This window comes from Oryzias latipes, chromosome 7, assembly GCF_002234675.1.
Source record: "Oryzias latipes chromosome 7, ASM223467v1".
Taxonomy (NCBI): domain Eukaryota; kingdom Metazoa; phylum Chordata; class Actinopteri; order Beloniformes; family Adrianichthyidae; genus Oryzias; species Oryzias latipes.
In genome coordinates this window covers 256,448-275,882 of record NC_019865.2, presented here as the reverse complement: position 1 = coordinate 275,882, position 19,435 = coordinate 256,448, and the positions used below count along the sequence as shown (strand labels likewise).

The 19,435-nt window shown below is 52.5% G+C and overlaps 1 protein-coding gene across 1 annotated transcript; it reads right to left on the bottom strand.

Moving 5' to 3' along the window:
• Positions 1 to 638: 638 nt before the first annotated feature.
• On the bottom strand, positions 639 to 17,811 carry gabrd (gamma-aminobutyric acid type A receptor delta subunit). The gene is made up of 9 exons (XM_023956266.1): positions 17,415 to 17,811; positions 10,046 to 10,161; positions 8,166 to 8,233; positions 5,426 to 5,646; positions 5,281 to 5,363; positions 5,067 to 5,204; positions 4,642 to 4,797; positions 3,392 to 3,600; positions 639 to 1,014 (listed from the first exon to the last, which is right to left on the bottom strand). The coding sequence occupies exons 1-9, from the start codon at positions 17,480 to 17,482 to the stop codon at positions 691 to 693; spliced, it is 1,383 nt and encodes a 460-aa protein (XP_023812034.1). The 5' UTR covers positions 17,483 to 17,811; the 3' UTR covers positions 639 to 690.
• Between the last annotated feature and the right edge of the window lie 1,624 nt (positions 17,812 to 19,435).

Sequence of the window (19,435 nt, the reverse complement as noted above, 5' to 3'; positions counted from 1 at the left end):
CCTTTAATGAGGGGGAGCTCCTTTAATGAGGGGGAGGTCCTTTAATGAGGGGGAGGTCCTTTAATGAGGGGGAGCTCCTTTAATGAGGGGGAGGTCCTTTAATGAGGGGGAGCCTCCTTTAATGAGGGGGAGCTCCTTTAATGAGGGGGAGCCTCCTTTAATGAGGGGGAGGTCCTTTAATGAGGGGGAGGTCCTTTAATGAGGGGGAGCCTCCTTTAATGAGGGGGAGCTCCTTTAATGAGGGGGAGGTCCTTTAATGAGGGGGAGCTCCTTTAATGAGGGGGAGACAGGCAGAACTGGCAGGAGGAGAGAAGCTGCTCCTCACCTTCTATGAATACGAAAATAAGGGGGAGATAGAAAAGAGCTTCATTGGTACGGGGGGAGGGCAATGTGTTATCAGCCATGCAGAGGAACAGGACACCTCCAGGTGGAGATGCAGGAGAACGGGGAGATCTGGAGGAGCAGGTCCTTGATTACAATTACTTCAGGGAACCTTCAGGTGAAGCTCCACCTTCAGGCGAGGCTCCACCTTCAGGCGAAGCTCCTCTTGGCAGACATGCCCCCCCCCCCCCCCCCCCCCCCCCCCCCCCCCCGCATCAGCAGTTCAGCTCAGCGGTTCGTTGGCACAAATCTAAAGATTTTTTTCTATACATCTCCGGATGGCAGCTCTCCACTTAAACCTGCCCCCCCTTACATGGTGTACGCCACCCAGTAGATGACGTTGACCACGGCGAAGGTGAAGGGGAACACAGCGCGGGCGTAGATGTCGATGGTGTCTGCATCGATGGGTTTGCAGACACACTTGGAGCAGCACTTCTTCTCTTCCTCACTCTCCTCCACCGGCCTTGACCTCCTCCTCCGGGGCACTGCCTCCTCCGTGCCCCTCTCTCCAGGGATTTCGCTGCCGGAGCGCTGCGTGCGGCCCTGGCGGTTGGAAATAACCACGCCTTGGTTCATGCCGGTGACAGACAGGGAAAACAGGACCATGGCCTGTTTGCCGTTCTTCACGATGGACTGTGGAGACAGGAAAAAGTGTGACTGAGTTATGAAAGTTCCAAAACGCTCCTTCTCTTCTGAGTCGGACCTCCTGTCTGAATAGGAGAGACAACAGCTGTTGACATTGAACTGCTGCTTCTGATTCGGCCACTAGATGTCAGTAATGGTAACTTTAACTTATTTTTTTAAGTAAAATAAAGAAAGGAAATAAATGTCAAAGGTTAACTCCCATTCTTCTAGAAACGTTTTGCTGGAACCTCCTGTAGTATTTTCCTAATATTATATACATTTTTACTGTAAGTACTTTGAAGGACACAGGGTGAAGGACCCCCACTTTCCACAGTGGGTAGAAATGGTTTTCTGTCATTAATCAGCTTTGATTCCACACGTTTGTCTGATACAGTTACAGCCTCAGTCCCACCGGTCCTTGTGGGCTGTCTGCAGGTGTAACGTGGTCAAAACACAGGAAAAATCAGGTGATGGACGGCCCGGTGACCCCGTAGACTGAAAAAGGTCCTTTTTCTGTGCATGCTGCGGCGACAGGTGGTAGAGAACACTTCTACAACACGTAGGGGGGAGTAGGGGGGGAGTAAGTCAGACGCAGGCAGCATTTAGGCGGTCAGTGAGGAGCCAGAAGTCACTAAACACTAGAGTGTGGCGTAAGGACGCCGTACGACAGCATCATAAGTGTGTGCAACGTCACGTCACGATAAACTCACATCGCACACAACAATGGTACGTTCCATTTTCATGGCGTCCCTTGAAGTGGTCGTACGAGCCTTTGGGAAAACATAAGACATACCTCACTCCCCTAAGATGCAGCCCCTCTTCTCTACGACCCTCCTCGGACCCAGACAACCCAAAAACCCGCAGAACCCACCCAGGGTGATGTGACCAAGTTGGTATCATCCATCCCTGCTGCTCCACTTGACATCAGCTGCATCTTCAATAGCATCAGTGAGTTTTAGTTCCCATCTTCACATCATTTGTGTAAACTAGAGTATTGTGGATAATCCTGTTGGGGGGTCATCTCTAACAGAGCGGCAGACTGCAGCAGAAGGGTGGCTGTGGGACGATGGGACAGCGCCCTCCTCCAGGTCTGCCCCGCCTCAAGGTCTGCCCCGCCTCCAGGTCTGCCCCGCCTCCAGGTCTGCCCCGCCTCCATGTCTGCCCCGCCTCCATGTCTGCCCCGCCTCCAGGTCTGCCCCGCCTCCAGGTCTGCCCCGCCTCCATGTCTGCCCCGCCTCCAGGTCTGCCCCGCCTCCATGTCTGCCCCGCCTCCAGGTCTGCCCCGCCTCCATGTCTGCCCCGCCTCCATGTCTGCCCCGCTTCCAGGTCTGCCCCGCCTCCAGGTCTGCCCCGCCTCCATGTCTGCCCCGCCTCCATGTCTGCCCCGCCTCCAGGTCTGCCCCGCCTCCATGTCTGCCCCGCCTCCATGTCTGCCCCGCCTCCATGTCTGCCCCGCCTCCATGTCTGCCCCGCCTCCATGTCTGCCCCGCCTCCAGGTCTGCCCCGCCTCCAGGTCTGCCCCGCCTCCATGTCTGCCCCGCCTCCATGTCTGCCCCGCCTCCAGGTCTGCCCCGCCTCCAGGTCTTCCCCGCCTCCAGGTCTGCCCCGCCTCCATGTCTGCCCCGCCTCCAGGTCTGCCCCGCCTCCATGTCTGCCCCGCCTCCATGTCTGCCCCGCCTCCAGGTCTGCCCCGCCTCCATGTCTGCCCCGCCTCCATGTCTGCCCAGCCTCCATGTCTGCCCCGCCTCCAGGTCTGCCCCGCCTCCAGGTCTGCCCCGCCTCCATGTCTGCCCAGCCTCCATGTCTGCCCCGCCTCCATGTCTGCCCCGCCTCCATGTCTGCCCCGCCTCCATGTCTGCCCCGCCTCCAGGTCTGCCCCGCCTCCATGTCTGCCCCGCCTCCATGTCTGCCCCGCCTCCATGTCTGCCCCGCCTCCATGTCTGCCCCGCCTCCAGGTCTGCCCCGCCTCCAGGTCTGCCCCGCCTCCATGTCTGCCCCGCCTCCATGTCTGCCCCGCCTCCAGGTCTGCCCCGCCTCCATGTCTGCCCCGCCTCCATGTCTGCCCCGCCTCCAGGTCTGCCCCGCCTCCAGGTCTGCCCAGCCTCCATGTCTGCCCCGCCTCCAGGTCTGCCCCGCCTCCATGTCTGCCCAGCCTCCATGTCTGCCCCGCCTCCAGGTCTGCCCCGCCTCGAGGTCTGCCCCGCCTCCATGTCTGCCCCGCCTCCATGTCTGCCCCGCCTCCAGGTCTGCCCCGCCTCCAGGTCTGCCCCGCCTCCATGTCTGCCCCGCCCCCATTTCTGCCCCGCCTCCATGTCTGCCCCGCCTCCGCGTGTGAAGGCTCGTCACTCAAACCCTGCTCATTGATGCAGTCTGATGGAGAACTCACCTCAGAGCTCAGCTTGGGCTTCACCTTGCTTTTCTCTTTCAGTCGGTAATCGGCGTTGTAGTGGGCGAAGGCGTACTCGATGAGGGCTGCAAACACGAACACGTAGCAGATCCAGAAGTACACGTCCAGGGCCTTGATGGCGGATGCCCGCGGCAGCGAGGAGCGTGCGCTCACCATCAAGGTGGTCATGGTGAGAACGGTTGTTATCCCTGCAGGAGAGCAAACATGTCTGAGTCTGTGGGAGCAGCAGCTTTCTTCCTGCCTTCATGCAGCTGCAGCCTGAGCGTCATCAGTTCATCTCTGTCATTCCGAGGTGAAAAGCTCAGATAGGAGTCCAATTAGGCGACCAGCCTTCGGGTTCGGAACGTTTTCCTGATAATTTGAACTCAGAAATGCTGTAAAAAGAGAGCGTTTGAAGGCTGATTTGGACCTTCCAGGATCCCTGAGAAACGTGAATCTGCCCATTCTTTAGTGAAGATCTACGCCGCCGCTTTAGCCGTGGCGTCCGGCTTGTGTTGTTATTTTTTAAAAGCTGTTAAAAAAAGAAAAGAAACATCCCAGAAGATTTCCATAGAAAGGATTTTGTTGGACTGATGATGGTGCGTTTAAAGTTTCTGGATTCTGTGGATAAAACAGAATTTCATAAACTAACATCCCATCAATCAAACGGGATTTTGTCCTCAGACACGCAGATCCACGACGGTTTTTACTTTAGAAAAAAGGATCCTTAAAAAATGTGGTTGATCCTTTTTTATGATCTGAATCATTTAGGTGCAAACATTTACCAAAGAAATAAAAAGTAAGAAAAGCCACAAACAAAGATGTGGATGAACACGAACCCAGCCTCAGTTTATATCATGGGGGGGGGGGTTAGACTTCCAGATTGAAGCACACTTAAATTAAAGTAACCGGAGCCGGGTCAGTTCACAAAGTCAACACCAGGTGGTTTGAGTTGTTCAGAATTAGTCCAAAATAAAAAAGTTCCACCTGCACGACAAAGACAAAATGAAAACCTTTGCCCTGTGGCTAGATTTAGTATCCATGGTAACCGGGGGTGGGGGGGGTAATCTTATTATTCTGTTGTTATTCCAAGGCTAAATGACCTTTTCTGATGACATCATAGCTGGCGAAGGCCATGACGATAAGAAACTGGTTTCAGTTTGGCCCAAAGGGTCGTTTGACCTCAATGAATACCACGAGTGAAAAAAAATGACCGGGAGCTTCAAAACAGGCTTTAAACACAAACCAACCTAAGGTCACACGAGCCGGAACTGCTGATTGGCTGATCCAGAAGGACACCCAGGACATGGCCACCAGCAGGATGGAAGGCATGTAGGACTGGATGATGTAGACGCCTCTGTTGCGCCTCAGCTGGAAGCGAAGGCTGAGCCTCGGAAATCGTCCCGCTGGAGGAAGAAAACACTGGTTTAGTTCCACGATCTCCACGCCGTTGGGTTTTTAGATTTCCTATCTGGCTCAATTCTGCTTCCAGTGGAGTCATTTTAAAATGTGAGGCGTGACAGTTTTACAGCAGAAACTCCTGTCATGTCCTAAACCTTTTCTTTCTGCGCTCAGAACACGTCTGCCTGCAGGTTTCTACCGCGTGAAAGGTCAAAAATGCTTCATGATGAGTCAAACCGTCAGCCGCCATCAGAAGGAGGACGCTTCCGCTCACCGGACTTGAAGTTCATCAGTTCTGTGACAAAGCGGTAATCGATGATGGTGAACTGGGACAGCTCCAGCTTGTCCAGGCCGTGGATGTGTCTCTGACTGTCCGACCAGTGGTACACGATGTCCTCTGAGGAGTAGCCATCTTGGGACAGAGCAAACACAGCAGATCGTTGGTGTGTTCACATGACTGCTGATGATGTCGCTGAACCGCCACTCACAGCTCTCCAAGTCCAGCATGCACTCCTGCTCATCCATAGGATACTTGGTCAGGTCCATGTCACACGCCACCGTAGAGGTGATCCTACAGGAAGGAAGGTTCAGAACCAGCAGAAGGAGCAGATGAACGCAGAGACTGGACCGTACCGGCTGCTGTACAGGATGACCCCGTTGGGCTGCAGGCGGATCAGCTTGTTCTCCACGGTCACGTCGTGAAACCACGCCGATTTGGCGTTCACGATGAAGGTATCTGGAAGCCACAACTTGTCCACGAAGCGGCTGTCCAGCCCCAGAGTCTTGTTGGTGTGGTTGTAGGACAGGCGGTCGTCGTGCCAGCTCTGCCGTAAGAAGATGGTCATGGTGTACTCCTGCCAGGAACGGAAGAGGAAAGAAACCAGAAACCAACAAAGACTTTCAGGTCTGAAGGGAGAACATGTGACAGAGGGCGACCAAGAAGTATTCAACCTCTCCCTCACAAATGTGTCCAAACAGAGGAAAACTGATGAACCGTCCTGCTTTTGTGACATAGATCAGTGTTTTTCAACCTTTTCTGAGCCACGGCACACTTTAACCTTGACAAAAATCCCGCGGCACACCAGCATCCAAAGAAAAAAAAAAAAAGGGAGAAATTCATGGTCTGTAATGATCTCACGTGCATTTTTGGGATAGTTGTGGCAGAAAAAGCAGGAAGTTGCGGCTGTTTTTTTCTAAGAGATGAAATAAAAGTTAAGTTAGAAAATTTAGAAACTGTTTGTTGTGGTTTCAATACATTAAACAAGGACGACTCATTGTGCGCTGAGACACTGTCCCTTTAAGCCAATGCATCATGGGAGATGTAGTGTGAAAACTGCCGAAAGAGGGCAGAAAGACTCGCGTCTGTGAGCTTCAATGTTTTGTTCTCTTGTTCCACGGTCTGACACCGGATTCTGTGGAAAGCTACACCGCTAAAGACGAGCTTTAGCTGGTATTTCTGTTAGAACTGAGCGACTTTTTGAGCTAAATTGGAACAAGGAAGTGAAGACTTGATCCACTTCTGATTGGTCAGACTGATGACATGTGATTAAGATCCCAAGAATGATTGGTGGAGACAGTTAAAGGGGCGGGACTTTTCCGCAAACACTTATAGCTGCAGGTAAATCGCGGTATCCCGTGATTCTTATCAAAATGTCTTTAATAGAATTAAATAAACACAAAGAAAAAGTAATTTTATGATCTTTTATATTCCTAACTACTCAGTGTTTTATCAGGGCCTGTTTGGATGAACACAGAGCTGATATCCTGGAGATGGGAAATGTTTTTAGATCAGTTAATGATTAATGAGGGTAATTTCCCACGGCACACTTGACCATCTCTCACGGCACGCTGGTTGAAAAACACTGACATAGACAGACGTTTTGTGAATTTGATTTCAGTCCAAATATCTGATTTGTGTTTGTCATTTGATTTTGTAGAAGTTTTTCCCGCTTTGTCCGATCAGTGACCGGCAGTGCTGAGGGTAAGAGCGCCTTTGCTGCTGCGTGTTTGGTTTGTGTTGGTTGTGTGACGTTGTGTGAGATTTTGTTTTCTTCTTCCTGTTGAAGACAATAACCTGTGATTGTTAAAGTCAGAAAGGTCCAGCGCCGCCCCGCCCACACCAGAAAACATGTCCATGAGGACAGAGCGGCTGCAGTTCAGTCACCTGTCAGGCGGAAACTTCAAATGACAGGAAGAGCATTTTAAAAAGGTTTCTTCATTATGACGATGACCTTTGTAGTTTTTTAATTTACATGGGATTTGTCCCACACCAGTTTCTTGAGCCCTCAGGGCCACCGTACTTTGGTGTTGGTTTTTAAAAACATTGAAGCAACCAAAGCTGCTGGATTTGGTTCCTCGTTATAGGAATGGAAACTTGACACCCTTTCTGTGGTGTACCACAAAGCATTGTGGGTATGAGTGCAGATTGAAACCCCTCAACGACGGGCAGACGAGCCTTAGCAGCACTGATTGACAGAGACTAAGGCGCAGAGTCAAGACGTTGTGATATACAAGCTGTAGTCATGACAACCATGGGAAATTGGCTTTTATCTTTTCCAGGATGGAATAAAAACAGCTGAATTATCTGAAATCTCTAAGAGTCGAGGAGCAATCATGCTAGTGCTCTATCTATGTCTGCATGATCTGGTCTGGCAGTGCTGTTACCCCCAAACTCCCCTAATGGGGACTTCTTTGTAAGAAGTGCTAAACTAAATGGGAGTGGGGCGGGTGGAAGATGGTTCCACCTGTGCACTCCAGCTGCTCACCTGCAGAGGGTTCATAAAGGTGCTTTCCCTCTGTCAGCGTGACCGGCTGAGCCAAGGCTGCCTTCAAGCGGAGTCCAGGGGTAAATGCGGCTCAGCGCGGGGCTTTTTGGCTGAGGGTCTCAGCATCAGATGCTGCGTGTCGTTGCTGTTGGTGTGACTCCTGTGGGTCGTCCTCCTAAGCTGTGGGATCAGGTATGTGTGTTTTATGAACCTGCATTTGTCTGTAGGGGGCACTGTTCAGTCGTTTGGAGCCGCTGTCTAGGGGAAACCTCTCGCTTTGCTCTGTCAGAGTCCTGCGCTTATTCGGTTTTAGTTTAGTTTTGCTCGGCTAAAATAAAAGGGGAAACCGTGATGCCACAGGAAGTTCGTCAAATAAAGATGACGACTGCTGACATCTGTGGGTCTTTTTTCTAGCCTCTTGCTGTTCAAACTCCAGTTTTTCTCCTTTGCTTTGATGTTTTCATCACTGACCTTTTTCAAACGTAACGAGAACTAGGCTTGTTTTTGGTGAAGTTCCCACTGCTACCCACAATGCAATGCATGTTGGTCATGTGGTCTGCTAAGGTCTGTGTTGATGTGGCAGCTCAGCAGTGTTCATCATGGATTACCATGTTGGCTTCAGAGATGTGGTCTATGCTGGCCACTTCAATCGCCATGGCAACATTCACTGGAGGGCCTGTCGGGAGAAAAGGTAAGAAAACAGCAAACCAGCAGCATCCTCATGTCAAACACACACATCCGCAGATGCACACACACATCTGCAGAGGCACACACACACACATCCGCAGATGCACACACACATCTGCAGAGGCACACACACACATCCGCAGATGCACACACACATCTGCAGAGGCACACACACACACATCCGCAGATACACACACATCTGCAGATGCACACACACACACATCTGCAGAGGCACACACACACATCTGCAGATGCACGCACACACACACACACATCTGCAGAGGCACACACACACATCTGCAGACGCACACACACAAATCTGTAGAGGCACACACACACACACACATCTGTAGAGGCACACACACACACACACACATCTGCAGAGGCACACACTCATACACATCTGCAGATGCACGCACACACACACACACACATCTGTAGAGGCACACACACACACACACATCTGCAGACGCACACACACACATCTGCAGACGCACACACACAAATCTGCAGAGGCACACTCACACACACACACACATCTGCAGATGCACGCACACACACACACACATCTGCAGAGGCACACACACACATCTGCAGACGCACACACACAAATCTGTAGAGGCACACACACACACACACATCTGTAGAGGCACACACACACACACATCTGCAGAGGCACACACTCATACACATCTGCAGATGCACGCACACACACACACACACATCTGTAGAGGCACACACACACACACACATCTGCAGACGCACACACACACATCTGCAGACGCACACACACAAATCTGCAGAGGCACACTCACACACACACACACATCTGCAGACGCACACACACAAATCTGCAGAGGCACACTCACACACACACACACATCTGCAGATGCACACTCACACACACACTCACACACACACACACGTGCATGCAGACATTCAGTGGGATGCTGTCACCCAGCAGCTTGCCATGATTAGCATGATTAGCGTTGTTAGCATGGAGCGTGTTTTTGTGACGTGCTGCCATGCAGAGCAGGATGAGGCCTAAGGAACCACACTCTGTATTCCACATCATTCAAAGCCCCCCAGACCCTCCTCTGTCGGCGCTGATTCCTCTGGGAAACTACTGAAAACAGCAGGTTTGCTGACTAAACGACAAAGACCTGGTTAAAAACTGTAACGGAGGAATCCTCATCTCCCTGCAGCTCTAAACATGCAGTTTGGGTGACTTTGAATGCTTTATGGAGACACTTAACTGATGCAGAAACTCATTGAAGCGTGTTTGTTGCAGTAAACTCTGACAGAAATACAAGCAGCACAAACGCTGCAATGTCATTTGTTAGCAACAAATCCTTTCAAGTATTCATGTCTTGTTCCTGCAGTCCCACTCTTATGCATACATTACTCCTTTAAATATTCAGATTTCTGAAATAAATAGCAGAACACATAAAGAGTCACAGGGGAAATTGAATCAAGGCAATGAACTCGGATAACAGACATGATTCGCTAATAGTCCCATCAGAACCACAGAGTGTGATCCTAGCAGAGCCCCAGTTCATCTGAGTTAAGCTGTGAGATTGAGAAATCTATCGCTGTGGTTGTTGGATGTTTCACATGTAGCAGCCATTCTTAGCAGAGAAGGTCGTTCATCTGCCTGAGAAGCTCCTGTTTTTCTCTGAGGACCATTTGGAAAAACCAAGGAAGACTTGTCTGGAAAAGGCTGGTGTTGTGCTAAGGATGGCTGTAAATGTGAGGGGGTGAACTGCAACCCAACACCTCAAGCAGTAGATCTCATACTCACCTCCTATCCCAGGACGAAAGTTTCTCGCATAGCCCTTCATTAATTCATCCAGATTAGGTAACCAGGAGATTTGAATGTCTGTACCTACATAATCCCCGATGTCACTCAGCATGGCCCTGGGGGAGACAGACAGGAGACAGCAGCCTGAGAGGACGATCCTTCACAGCAAAGCCTGTCAGGAACATTCAGCACCAAAGGGCCATTTCATGTCTGCAAGAACTCCTCTGAAATACTAAGATTTATTAGGCAAATATCAGCGACCTGCAAAGAAAAGCACAAATTCTCACTGGTGTGAAAGTGTGTCTGAAGGAAAAACTATTTTAATCCACAACAGAATGGCGCCGTTGGAAGAGTCTGTCACGTGAACGGCCTCCGCCGCGCTCTGGCTGGCCACTGCTGCACCTTTAAGTCACAGGAAAAGGCCAAAAACCAGCTAAAAAAGGAGCGTTGTGCACCAGCGTGCTCATCGGTGTGTGCTTCAGTGTGCACGAATCCGTCCATGAATGCGTGCTCGCTGTGTTCTGCTCCACAGCGCCGCCCTGCAGGGAAAGCTGTGCTTATTTCAGCCGTCAGGTTTCTCCGTCTCAGTGGGAACACTAAAGACAACACACAACCTTCAAACAAAGAACGTTTCAGACTTTAAGAGCTAAATGAGCGTCTTAAAGGAATACTTCATGGAGGTAACCGCGGCTCGGTTTCAACACCTCCATGATTATCCAGCATTTCCAGATCAGAATCCATCCACAGAAGGTTAGTCACTGAACGTGTCCTTGAACGCTGCAGCAGGTCTTCAGGTTCTGTGTTAGCTCAGTTAGAAGTGATGTGCAGAGTGAAGGACAAGAGTGATGAGCCTCATTTAGTGCAGTGACGCCTCCTCAACGCTGATGGATGGAAGGTTCCATCAGTGCCAGAAGTCTCCTGATGCAGAACTCTGAAGGTCCAAACAGAATGACGTTGATAGAAGATCATAACTGCTAAAGCCAGAACTGAAGTGTGTTTGTGAGCATATTTGCTCTTTTATGCATTGAAATGACAAACAGTAATTCACCAACAGTCTCCCCTAGATTTAGAAACATATCTGTCCATACAGCAAATGACCTTTAGGATTTCACTGAAGGGCTGTTGTTCCACGTGACCTCATTCAGCAGATGAGGCATGAAGGTCATTAGATCAGGAGGAAGTCCGTCTTTACACCGTCAGCTGTTCTCCTTCCACAACAACCACAGCTGCTGTGGTTTCAGCCATGCTGCAAATGTGGAGCTTCAGTCTCCTCCCAGGCAGAAGAAACGGGCAGAACTGGCCTGCAGGAAGGGCTGCATTCACAGACACACCACCAGGTGGCAGTCTTGCACCTTAAACAGGTGTAAACACTGCTGGCCGGTCACATGGTGCTGAGGAGAGAGGACTGTGTGGCATGAAGGAAGGAATGATGATCCGGGCTCTGACTGACTGACAGACGCTCCTCTGAAGGAGGAAGGAGCAGGAGGAGCAGAGGACTCCTACCCCTCAGCACATCATGGTCTGGGCTCTCACTCTGCAGCTCCTGCTGTCCTGCACTATTTGCCAGTTTCTAAATCTGGATAGGAAACTTCTCCTTGAAGGACATTGACCAAGGTCGCAGAGGCTGACACGCTCAGTCCTGTGTGCGTCAGAGCAGCAGCTTCAGTCCCAGCTGTCCTCACAGGGGGAGGGGGCCGCCTGCAGGTGAAAACGGTCCGCCTCTCCTTTAACCCCCATACCCCACCCATCCACTGGGTAGGGTATCTCATACCCCACCCAGGGTATCTCCTCTTCAACCACCTCCATAACCCCTCCCACCAACAAACTGAAACTGAAGTGAGCGCGTAAACAGAAGCGTGATGGGAAGTGGGGGTGGGCTTACTCTGTGCCAACAGTCCCGCCACAACTTGGAGGTAAATTTTTAATGAAATCCTGCCGCTCTGCAGAAACTATGTCCTAGAAAACAACACAAAGCTTCAGATGTTGGCTAAATGGATCAGAGTGGGAATCGAACCCTAGACGTGTGTTAAACTGGGATTACTGGAGCTGTCAATGGTTGGAACGCCGTTCTTTTACTGTTTAAGTGTTGCTTCACATTATTTATTATTGTGAGCGCTGAGGACCCAGCATACACGGGGTTTAACAGGAAATGGTCGTAGCGTCCGCCAGACTGCGTCAGCGTTTCCTCTGTTCCATATCAGGAAGAACGTGGCGTCCTTCAATCCAATCCAGGTCTGACTAAAGTTGATCGTGAGGTCGAGTCAACGGCAGGACCAGACCTTCACGCCTGCCGGGGGGGGGGGAGTGTCCGCTAACTCCGCCTTTCACGCAGATTAGTCCGGAGATGGACGTCACCTGAGTTTCAGTGGAGTGAGGGTCGCAACCAGAAAGAAAGCTTCAGTCTGCAGGAAATCCAGCTGATCAATTCCTCAGTTTGGAAAACCAACATGTTTGTAAAAACAGACGTGACGCCCAGAAAGCCTCAAACAGACGCTCCTCTGGTTCTGGCTTGAATTCAGTTCATCATGTGAAGCCCAGACCCACTTCCTGACGCATCACTGCAGCACCAGTCCAGTTTGGTTCTGTGTTTGCTGTCAGCAGCGAGCCCGGCCCGGCCCGGCTGTGGTACCGGGTGAATCGGCTCAGCCTCCCACTCTCACCTCAGAGAAAAGCTGCTCGCCTCATCGCCAACATCCCATCATGTCCTCTGGGCAGACGTCCAGCTGATTAGTCCGGTGTTGGTCGGCAGGAACAGGTGAAGCATGACATGACCTCTTCCAGCCACACAGTTGACGGACCCCCCCTCCATCCGTCAGTTCATGTTCCCGTCCGGACGCTTTTCTCCGTGTTCTGTCGTGTTCTCAGCTGAATGCAGAGCAGGAGACCTGAACCGGATGTTGGTGAGATTTCCAGTGTTCTTGTCAGAACCGACTCAGAGAGATGAATAAGAAAGCATAGTCTGGGGTTTACTGCCCCCCCCCCCCCCCCCCCCCCACTGGCCTTTCCACTTCTTCCCTGAGATCTCTCCAGTTTCTCCCCTTCCTGATGGAGACATCCCAGGAACAACTGCACAAAGCTTGAGGAGGTGAGAGGAGACGCATTCATCGATTTATAGGGATTCATGTCATAGTTTATGGATCCTGATCCGATTCCCAGTCAATTTTGGTTCATTCTGAATGATTCTGATTGGGTCCGATTCTCTGAACTAAAGTGGATCCAGAACATCTTCCACCAGTGAGACTCAGAGAGAAAAACCTGGAGGTGAAGAGTGCAGGTGAGAATGCTATTATTTTGTGTTTTTTACCTTTAACTCAAATAATTTGCATTTAATGATCAGAGTTAAAATCAGGAAGCTGAAAGCCCGTCCCACAAACATTTTCACCTCTGCGATGGTCACTAATGCTTTCACTTAGAAGGCCATGAAGACACGGCTTTGATGAAGAAGGACGACGGAAGACAATTTAGTTTGTGAAAGATATAAAATCAAGAGGAAGTCGACACTTCTGTGTAGTCTGGAGTATTGTGGGTGGAGCCAGTCATGACGTCTGTCTGTGCACAAATCTGTGTTTGAACTTATTTTAAAAGGACATTTTTGACTGAAATGAGTGACATCCGAGTTTCTAATGAGCTGAATGACTTGCGTTTAAAATTTGTGACACAAATGTGCTTCTAGCGCTTGGCGTTGTCGTTTGCACTCTACCCTTCCTCCAACAAACTGGTGCTGCAAAGCTGACAAAGTGACAAGTGGAGTCATCGTGATGACGAGCGCGCCTCTGTGGGGTCGGTCCGCTTTTGTTTCCGCTCCTGTCAGCCCTGATTTAAGGAGCTTTTCTGCTGCTGGACCCTCAGTCGGCGTGTTGGATGGAGCTGGTCTCCACTGCTCTGAAACCAGAGTTGTTGTGTAACAAAGACTGCAGTCATTCAGCTTTCTCAGGGCTTTAAAAGAGATTTGGCTGAAAATCTCATCAGCTGGACTCAGAAACTGCTGTCAGACAATTTTTTACATCCTGTCAATACAGAACCACAGAAACACAAACGGATGAAAGAAAACAAATTCCAGTCAGAACCTGGAGAGCGATCACGCAAAGAGCACGCGAAGAGCACGCGGAGAACACGCAGAGAACATGCGGAGAACACGCGAAGAGCACGCAGAGAACACGCGAAGAGCACGCAGAGAACATGCGGAGAACATGCGGAGAACATGCGGAGAACACGCGGAGAACACACGGAGAACACGCGAAGAGCACGCAGAGAACACGCGAAGAGCACGCGGAGAGCACGCGAAGAGCACGCGAAGAGCACGCGGAGAACACGCGAAGAGCACGCGGAGAACACGCGAAGAGCACGCGGAGAACACGCAAAGAGCACGCGGAAAACACGCGAAGAGCACGCGGAGAGCACGCGAAGAGCACGCGAAGAGCACGCAAAGAGCACGCGGAGAACACGCGAAGAGCACGCGGAGAACACGCTAAGAGCACGCGGAGAACACGCGAAGAGCACGCGGAGAGCACGCGAAGAGCACGCGAAGAGCACGCGGAGAGCACGCGAAGAGCACGCGGAGAACACGCGAAGAGCACGCGGAGAACACGCAAAGAGCACGCGGAGAACACGCGAAGAGCACGCGGAGAGCACGCGAAGAGCACGCGGAGAACACGCGAAGAGCACGCGGAGAACACGCAAAGAGCACGCGGAGAACACGCGAAGAGCACGCGAAGAGCACGCGAAGAACACGCGAAGAGCACGCGGAGAACACGCAAAGAGCACGCGGAGAACACGCAAAGAGCACGCGGAGAACACGCGAAGAGCACGCGAAGAGCATGCGAAGAGCACGCGAAGAGCATGCGAAGAGCATGCGAAGAGCACGCGAAGAACACGCGAAGAGCACGCGAAGAGCACGCAGAGAACACGCAGAGAACATGCGGAGAACACGCGAAGAGCACGCAGAGAACACGCGAAGAGCACGCAGAGAACATGCGGAGAACATGCGGAGAACACGCGGAGAACACGCGGAGAACACGCGAAGAGCACGCAGAGAACACGCGAAGAGCACGCGGAGAGCACGCGAAGAGCACGCGAAGAGCACGCGGAGAACACGCGAAGAGCACGCGGAGAACACGCGAAGAGCACGCGGAGAACACGCAAAGAGCACGCGGAGAACACGCGAAGAGCACGCGGAGAGCACGCGAAGAGCACGCGAAGAGCACGCAAAGAGCACGCGGAGAACACGCGAAGAGCACGCGGAGAACACGCAAAGAGCACGCGGAGAACACGCGAAGAGCACGCGGAGAGCACGCGAAGAGCACGCGAAGAGCACGCGGAGAGCACGCGAAGAGCACGCGGAGAACACGCGAAGAGCACGCGGAGAACACGCAAAGAGCACGCGGAGAACACGCGAAGAGCATGCGGAGAGCACGCGAAGAGCACGCGGAGAACACGCGAAGAGCACGCGGAGAACACGCAAAGAGCACGCGGAGAACACGCGAAGAGCACGCGAAGAGCACGCGAAGAACACGCGAAGAGCACGCGGAGAACACGCAAAGAGCACGCGGAGAACACGCGAAGAGCACGCGAAGAGCATGCGAAGAGCATGCGAAGAGCACGCGAAGAACACGCGAAGAGCACGCGAAGAGCACGCAGAGAGCAGCAAATCCCAGTATAAGTATTCAGTCAATAGCAAACGTTCACCTGAACGTAACGTGACCCCGGTTGCTGTGACAGAGGTCAAAGGTCACCTGCAGGTCTGCAGCAGGTTTGGTCCATTCTTCATGCAGATCTTCTCTAGAGCTGGGATGTTTTCAGACTCCCTCCAGAGCATCTCTGATGGATTGTGGACCAGAAACGGGTCAAAAACACCCCAGAACCTTGAAATGCTTTTTTTCTTGAACACTTCTTGGTTGCCATGGCGATGCGTTCGGCGTCACTGCTGGATGATGCAGCCACGTTTCGTCTTCAATGCTCTCACTGATGGAGGGAGGTTTTCACTCAGAATCACATCAGCCCCAAATCATGATGCTTCCACCCCCATGCTTCACAGTGGGTCTGGGGGTCTTCATCCTCCAAACACGGGGACTGGCGTTTATATCAAAGAGCTCCATCTTGGTCTCATCTGACCTCATGACCTTCTCATCTGGATCATCCATGGTCTGTGCAGAACTGTAGACGGTCCTGGACGTGTTCTGGTTCAGGCAGGATGAACCTGTGGAGCTCTGCAGGATTTGGGTCCGTGACGTTGTGAGTTCCCGTAGCGGCCTTTGTTTCTGTGGTTCCAGCTCTCTTCAGGACCAGTTCCCCCGTGTAGTTCTGGGCTCTAACATGCAGATGCAGGTGGAGGGAGGTTGTCCCTGCTCCTCTAAGAATCGCTCCAACGGTGGATCTCTTCTCTCCAAACTGCTGTTTATAGTAGATGGGTTCATCCCAGTCTGGTTCAGGTCTACAGTCCCTGGTGTCCTCAGACAGCTCTTTGGTCTTGGAGGAGAGGTTGCAGTCTGATGTGGACAGGTGTACAGATGACCGGTCCAAACAGGTGACATTATTACAGGTAACCAGTGCAGGATAGAAGAGCTTCTTCAGTAAGGGACAAAATTCCTGTTGAAGGTGCAAATCCCTCTTTTGCCCCCCCATTATGTAAATCAATGCTTTATAGATCAAACCATTGGATTCGATCTTGGTGAATTTTCTGAAACTCTTGGCTTTGTAAATTCCTGCAGTGACCTTCTTCCTGCAGAATCTCTCAAACGCTAAGTTCTCACATAACGCTGCAGCTCTGCTGCTTGATCGGCTCTGAAGAGCTGCATTCATATTTATAGATGTCTTCTAGCCAAAGCAGTTCGTCAGAAATGGTTTGGATTTTCTGAGATTACAGGTTGAAGTGACTTCAGTGTTTCAGATTGCAGCTCAGCAGAAATCCAGTCAGCTAGAAGCTCTAGGAGGATTAGAATGATTATTCTAATGCGTCATTGCTGTGATGACTGTCTCTGTCTCTCCTATAATTTGTTATACAGTTTCCAGACTTGGTGGGTCTGCCCCCCCCCCCCCCCACCACCCCTGTTGTGTACCTGAGCGGATTCACCTGCAGAAACCCCCCTAGCCTGTCCCGGACTGTCAGCCACGGGGCAGCAGAAACACGGGGGGGGGGGGGCAGTAGGAGCTACTGTGCGCCTGAAAAATCAATCCTGGCTACAGAAGCGCAGCGGTTGTTTTTCAGTGAGTCGTGGGAGGCGAAGCGCGGGAGCCCCGTGCGTGATTCTGCGGGATTCTGCGGGTTTTCATGACAACAGTCTTCATGTCTGAATCTGTCGCAGGTTTGAAAACTACTGAATGCGCGTTTGGATGGCATTGGTGTCGTAAGGGACAGAAAATCAGGTCTCACCTGGAGAAAATGTCCCTCCCCACGCACAGCAGGGCCAGGCTGGACAGCAGGAAAGTTCGGACCTTCATTCCAGAACCGACGGAGCCACAAATGAGCAGCTGAGGAGCGTTAAAACCCAAAGAGAGTTCTGCTAAGGTGGATCTCTCAGTCAGTGCGCTCTCCGCGTGAGCCGGCGCTGCGGGGGGGAAGTCAAGTGCGGGGCTGCTGCTGAGGCTGATCGCGATGCTGACTCCATGATGAGATCCACACGTCCTCCGGGTTCTGGAGCGCGAGGCGGGTCCGCCTGACCGAGAGGAGACAATCCCGGTGCCTGTGCGCTAACGGAGCGATCCTTCCTGCAGCCACAGCCCGTTATACAGAGAGGGAGGAGGGAGGGTGAGATGGAGGAGGGATGGAGGGAGAGATGGAGGGAGGGGGAAGGAGGGATGGCAGGAGAGGGGGGAGAGAGGAGGAGGGATGGAGGGAGGAGGAGGGATGGAGGGAGGGGGGAAGGAGGGATGTCGGGAGAGGGGGGGAGAGAGGAGTAGGGATGGAGGGAGGGGGAAGGAGGGAGAGATGGAGGGAGGGGGAAGGAGGGATGGCGGGGGGGGAGGAGGGATGGCAGGAGAGGGGGGAGAGAGGAGGAGGGATGGAGGGAGGAGGAGGGATGGAGGGAGGGGGGAAGGAGGGATGTCGGGAGAGGGGGGGGGAGAGGAGTAGGGATGGAGGGAGGGGGGTAGGAGGGAGAGATGGAGGGAGGGGGAAGGAGGGATGGCAGGAGAGGGGGGAGAGAGGAGGAGGGATGGAGGGAGGAGGAGGGAGGGGGGAAGGAGGGATGTCGGGAGAGGGGGGGAGAGAGGAGTAGGGATGGAGGGAGGGGGAAGGAGGGAGAGAGGAGTAGGAATAGGAATGGAGGGAGGGGGAAGGAGGGATGGCGGGGGGGGGAAGGAGGGATGGCAGGAGAGGGGGGAGAGAGGAGGAGGGATGGAGGGAGAGATGGAGGGATGGAGGGAGGGGGGAAGGAGGGATGTCGGGAGAGGGGGGAGAGAGGAGGACGGATGGAGGGAGGGGGAAGGAGGGATGGCGGGGGGGAAGGAGGGATGGCAGGAGAGGGGGGAGAGAGGAGGAGGGGGGGGCGTCACTGATCCGTCTTTCTTGGCCTGGATCTCCAGCGTCACGTGGCGCCTGGAGGCCGCCACACTTTTCTCCTTGGAGCAGAAGCAGCATCTTCTCCTCCGTGGTTCTGGTCTCCTCCCTCGTGTTCAGTCGCTCCTCCTCCCAGACTGTTGGATATTCTGCTCCACAGCTCGGGTGGATCAGAGTCCGTCTCTGACGTAAAGTCCTCAAACTCTGATCAAAGACCAGAGCTGCTCTGCACAGAGGAAGTAGAAATACTCCAGAGAGAAAACTCCAACACGGCTGCAGCAGATCAGCTCTTTTTCATCTCAGTGGATGACATTCATCTTTCTCCTCCATGCCGACCTTTAACCCTGAAAAACGGAACTGAAAGAAATGAATAAAAGTGACAAAAATATGTTTCAGAACAAAAGAGGAGCAGAAACATCAAGGAGGCTCTATTGGAAATACTTCTATGGTGCTTCTCTGCCTCCTTTACAGTCAGACTCCCCAACCTGGAGCAACATGGTTGCTCAAGGACACTTCAGCACATGTGCAGCTCTGCACCACAGCTGGTTCCTCAGCAGTCACAGACGGTGACCTTTGAACCCTGCCTTTGCCCAGCAGTGGGCGGTCAGGCTCTGGCAGCCTGAAGGGGGCACAGTGGACAGAAGTCCGTTTGTCCAAAACCATAAACACGAGGATCTCAGAACTGTTGGAATTCAGTCCCAGAAGTGAAATTTGCAGGAGCGACTGAATCACTGTGGGGGGGCTGAAGGCAGAGCTCCTCCCACACACGGATGGCAGCTCCTCATGCGTGTCGGCTCCATGAGTCACTGGATGCCTCTTCCTGAACCAGCAGCGGCCCACGGGCCCAGCAGGGACGTCGCACCTCCCCATCCGGACCCCCCCACCTCGCTGAAGCC